Genomic DNA, 5,471 nt, shown 5'->3' on the forward strand with positions numbered 1-5,471 from the left:
TGAAGGCAAAATACCTACCATAAAATCATAGAATTGCTCAGGTTGGAAAAGACCTTCTTGATCATCAAGCCCAACCACAACCTCCTAACCATACTACCCTAACTCTAACAACCCTCCACTAAATCACGTCCCTGAGCACCACATCCAAATGTTTTTTAAAACACATCCAGGGATGGTGACTCAACCACCTCCCTGGGGACCCTGTTCCAGTTCTTAACCTCCACTTCTGTAAAGAAGTTTTTCCTGATATCCAACCTAACCACAAATTAAGGCCATTTCCCCTCATCCTGTCACCAGCGAGAAGAGACCAACCCCACTCTTGCTGCAGTTACCTTTGAGGTATTGGAAGAGAGCAATAATGTCCCCCCTCAGCCTCTTTTTCCCCAGACTAAACAGCCCCAGTTCCTTCAGTCTCTCCTCATAGGCCATATTCTCCAAGCCCTTCACAAGCCTTGTTGCCCTTCTTTGGACCTGCTCCAGCATCTCCATGTCCTTTCAGTACTGAGGGACCCAAAACTGAACACAGTACTCGAGGTGAGGCTTCCCCAATGCCAAGTACAGGGGCAGGATGACTTCCCTCGTCCTGCTCACCACACCATTCCTGATCCAAACCAGGATGCCACTGGATAAAGGCTGGATTTCATCTCACTTATGAACAAGAAAAGAAATGGGGAGGACAGAACTGTTTGAGAATAACCTTACTAAAACATTCTCATCTCACTTAGATTCAGTTTATTAGATTTTCACTTATTCATATGACACAAAGAAACAAGTTCAGATCAAATGTCATTTGTATTGTCACCTCAAATACAACTTCTAAAGATTCTAATTACCTGTAACAGCACATGTGACAGAACCTGAAACTCACGTGTAAAATGTGAATGAACTTTATCAGAAAGAAAGCTGACGTTCAAATGTCCTTTTTTCCAAAGAAGCTCTTTACCACTTTGTTAACACCACTTTGGCTTAAGGAAGAAATGCTCAATTCAAGAGTGGTGTCATTTGTACGTAACTAAGTGATCCAGCGAAATACTTCTGCATGCCACTGGCAGATGTGGCACATCAATGTGAAAGTACAGTATTTTGAAGTAACACAAACATTGCTTACATTCAGTATTCCAGTTGTCTGTAAGAAAAAAATCATTTTTTTTATATGTCAGTATTGCATATAATAAAAGAAATGTAATATTTGTTTGTATTCAGTATAGAATGGCTTTAGAAGTTGCTCACATCACACAATGAATACCTATGACATGAACTTTCCTTAGGTTAAAGCCAAAATAGTCTCAAAGCACAAAATAAGGTTCGTTTTTGTATAAAGGTAATCACATTTTCTTTCCTAAGGCATTTTTTAAAATACTTTTTATTTAAATGGAACAGATGCAGAAAATAATCAACTAAGAAAATAAACTTCTAAATCCAAGCCCATGTATGCTAGCACTATCTATAATCACTTACTTTGTTTTAGTAATTTCAAGGGATCAGTCACTTGGATGACTTTCTCTGAGGTCTTAGTATATCCTTTTCCATTTCTTTCCTCATTTGGCATTGTTTGTATCTTTCTGCCATTGAAATAAGCTCATCGGGAACTACCTGATAAGAAAGCAGCACAAAGCCATGCTTAGTTTTAAGTAATTCTGAAAACTTTTGGACTTGGGTTTTACAAGAAATGCAACTTATTTGTCTGCTCCTAAACTAAAGTGCTATTTTCCATGACTTCTACAACTATTTTTTAGATTTGCTTTCGTGTGGAGCTGCATAAGTAATTTTTTTTTTTTTTTAACATGAGAGTATAGTGAAAAATAATCAGCACAATGTGCCTGGATGTTCAGCTTACCTATGTATGCCAGTATCTCCATCTCTGATGGCAGCACATAACTTATTAAAACACTGTATTTTATCTAAAAATGCATCTTTCAGTCATAATGAACAAATACAGACTGCTTACACAACCTGCTATAACAAGTAGCCATACAGCAGGTGAAAGATGTCCAGGCAGTAATCAGTGTCCTGAGCAAAGAGCAAACTTCTCCAGCATATATGAGCATGGTGTTTGTTTGACTGCTTACTGCCTCTGGTTTGTCACAAGCAAGCAGCACTAATTCAGTACAAGTTTGGAAGACTGCTCTGAAACTGAACATTTAGATACACCTAAGTCCACTTAGATATCCTTGAAGGTAGCAATGCTTGAAGCAGGCGAGGGATGCAGCCGCAACAAAAAGCCTGGTGTATGAGGTAAGTAATGCTTAACAGTTACCTTGAAAGTAAGGATTCAGAGATTCAGAGACTTAACTTCCCTGAACTCCAAGATCTGCTCCTAGTTATACTGTCATATTAAAAAAGAAGACAAACAACTGGGTTCACCTTGTTTTTTTTTTTCCCCCAGGAGATAAATAAAACCAATCAAAAAGCCATGCAGCATTAAGGATTTATTAGATGACAAATCAGGATTAAAGTTTTGGTTGTTACTGCAGGTGTTCACACAGATCTCCTGGTCCTGCATAAATACAATTAAATTCATATTCATCAAATCCCCCTCCTCTCCACATTCCCAACTTGAGTCAGAACCTGAACTCTGGTTCAAATAAAAGACTATGTGGGCTTACACCATTGGTAACAATTAAGATTTTTTCTTACTTGGTTTGCTCTTTGCAGAATATCAATCAGCTCAGATGCAGCCTTCCAGTCTTTCTTAGTGATAAGTGTTACTGCCTTCCCAGTACGTCTAGACAAGAAATGGAATAAATGTTGATCTTCATAACAATGGGCATCTGTGCTGCTAGGTTTTCCCCATTGACTTCAACAATAATAGATTTGACTACAGGCAGTATTTATGGGCTTTCAGATATCTGGCTAGAGCATTTACTTGGCACATGACAAAACAACTTTTTGTAAAGGTCAGAGTATAGCAACTTGGCTAAACTGGAGCAAAGGCAGAACTAATTTAGGTATATAGACAATAAATGTAGCACAAAGACAACATATTTAAGAATGAAGAGATGTGTTAATATCACAAAATAAGCACACACACACACAACATATTTACAAGGAGAATTATCACATTTGTGTCACTCTGGGGATGCAGCACTAGAACTCCTAATGTCACTCTACACCACTATGACAGCCTGCAGACTCCTAAGGGTTCCTTTCCAGCCCTCCCCTTTCTTTTCTCCAGTGGCTTACTAGGAAACTAAACTCAGCAGCTCATGAAAACACAAACAAGGAAGAGGATTACAGAATACCTGTACAATAGGTGTTCTGAACCTGTTCAGTCTCCCCCACACTTAAACCGGCTTTCAAACATCCTTAATTCCCAATGTTTGAATGAAGCAGAAAACCAGAGACCTTGTTTGCCTTAAATTTAACTGGATTTCAAAACATGAAAGCGTACTTTGGCACCTCTTGAAGCCTCACTCTCCCATTCTCTATCACTTGTAGCTCTAGAACTTGACAACAGAACCACCTACAAAACGCACAAAATACTGATGTTAATCAGTAACATATTACTATTTTATTGTGAAAACTTACCCTGCTCTTCCAGTACGACCTACTCTGTGAACATACTCCTCAATGTTGCGAGGGAAGTCAAAGTTAAAAACATGAGTAATATCATGCACATCAAGGCCACGGGATGCTAAGTCAGTAGCTACCAGGATTCTGACTTTACCTAAATAAAGAACAACCAAAACAGAATGTGATTTTATGGAATATACAGAAAACACACTCTACTCCATTGATTTCCCAGTGTATAATATATCTATTCAAAACATAAAGGAAATACTTTCTGCACTGTCTTGCTACCACTACTAAGTGGTACATAAGCACCCAAAATGTCATTTTGCTATTTCACAAGATATAAGCGAGATGCAAGAAAACCAAGAAGTATGTCCAGCAGATTAAAAAAAAAAAATCCCTGAGAAAAAAAAGCCCAGAAGCTTCAGGAACTATTTTTTCACCCTGCATCCTTACCATGCCACTATTCTTAGTTCTATTATCAAGTGACCTCGTAATCTTTAAGTATAATCCTACTGGCATCACCAAGAGAACTGTTTCACTGAAACCATCGTTGTTTGATGCTTCAATTTACAGTTCTCTAGATGAACACAATATTGAATTTCCCCCCATAAATTTCAAAAGTAAAATAAGACTTAAATTTAACTCTTAGTCACTCAATTTTTTTTTTTTCTTTGAGAGCAATCATTTTTTGCTTGCTGTTTCTTTTGTGTATGTTTGTCAGATTAACAGAGTAAACACAATCATGCAGAGCTCTAATCTTTCCATTTCTATGGTAACAAAGACACAACACTGTAGAAAAGGTTCTGCATATGATAAACCTTAAAAGCACTGGTTTGTTTAGCCCAAGTTTAGGTCCAAACCTACCTTTCTTGAAGTCATCTAAAGCCTGCTCTCGATCACACTGCTCTCTGTCACCATGAAGAGACTGCACTGGGACTCCTTTGACACCAAGGTCACTTGCTATGTCATCAGCTCTAACATGAAATAAAGCAATGGTTCAGCAGAAAGATAACAGAACAGAAGGATAACGTGCCAGCAACATGTAAACGTGTAAGACAGCACACAAGACCCTATAGATCAGATGATACTTTTTATAAAATAATATGGAAACAAGCACAGAATGTTCCCAACTGTTCTTATTTCTTCATGTACTTTTATTTCAAGCCCTTCTCTGTCTTATCAGAAAAGGCCTTTAACGGAAACAGTGAACCTGGAAAGCAAAGGCAGGCACCTATGCATCAAGGAAGTCCCAACCAGGAGCTCATAGTTACTCTGTTAAGGCAGGAAGATGTCATCAGCTATGACGGACGTGCCTTACACAGGCAAAGAAAGATGTGAAGTAGCAAAAAAAGCCTTGTTCTGTAGTTACTGCAAGGAAGAGCTTTTCCACAGACAATAAACACAGATAGCTGTAATATATACAAATATTCCCTTGAATTTACATTGCTAAAATACAGCACTTGCAGTTGCATTTCTTTTTTAGTACCAGATCACTCAGTCTTCTCTCCTAAAGGATTTGCCTTAAACTAAATGCTTTCTTACAAAATTTATTCCTTTTTCAGCAGTAACGTACCTCAGAACTGTACTTCAGACTTCACAAAAGGAGCCACACTTCACCATTATTATTCTAGACAAAAGTCTCAAGCCCTTCTAGATATCTGTCAAAGCTTACCCATGTATTAAACAGCCAAAGCAATAAAATTCATCAGCTGGAAGCAGGAGCAGCTTCCCATGCTGACTGTTCAAGAGAACTTCTAGGTAATAACTTAGATTTATTCGGAGGAAAACTCCAAAAAACCCTCAAATGTAGCCTGGAACTTCCAAGACACACTGAAAGACACACAAACCAATCACTGATGGCTAGGAGAGAAAGAACATTCTGTCTGTAAGCTCTGCTCCACCTCTGCAGCAAAAGCTTTCTTAGAATCCTTAAGGAGCCCTTCATCCACAAAAAA

The 5,471-nt window shown here is 38.3% G+C and overlaps 1 protein-coding gene across 1 annotated transcript in view; it reads right to left on the bottom strand.

Annotated features, from left to right (window-relative positions):
• Positions 1 to 922: 922 nt before the first annotated feature.
• DDX43 (DEAD-box helicase 43) overlaps positions 923 to 5,471 on the bottom strand; it is a 19,567-nt gene continuing 15,018 nt past the window's right edge. Inside the window, exons 14-18 of the mRNA XM_019613579.2 lie at positions 4,381 to 4,490; positions 3,529 to 3,667; positions 2,638 to 2,725; positions 1,459 to 1,593; positions 923 to 1,126 (exon numbers count right to left, since the gene is read on the bottom strand). Coding sequence (XP_019469124.2) covers positions 1,486 to 1,593; positions 2,638 to 2,725; positions 3,529 to 3,667; positions 4,381 to 4,490 — 445 coding nt within the window. The 3' untranslated portion in view covers positions 923 to 1,126; positions 1,459 to 1,485. The remainder of the gene's footprint in view (positions 1,127 to 1,458; positions 1,594 to 2,637; positions 2,726 to 3,528; positions 3,668 to 4,380; positions 4,491 to 5,471) is intronic.

The sequence above is a fragment of the Meleagris gallopavo genome, chromosome 2, assembly GCF_000146605.3.
Source record: "Meleagris gallopavo isolate NT-WF06-2002-E0010 breed Aviagen turkey brand Nicholas breeding stock chromosome 2, Turkey_5.1, whole genome shotgun sequence".
In the NCBI taxonomy this organism is placed as follows: domain Eukaryota; kingdom Metazoa; phylum Chordata; class Aves; order Galliformes; family Phasianidae; genus Meleagris; species Meleagris gallopavo.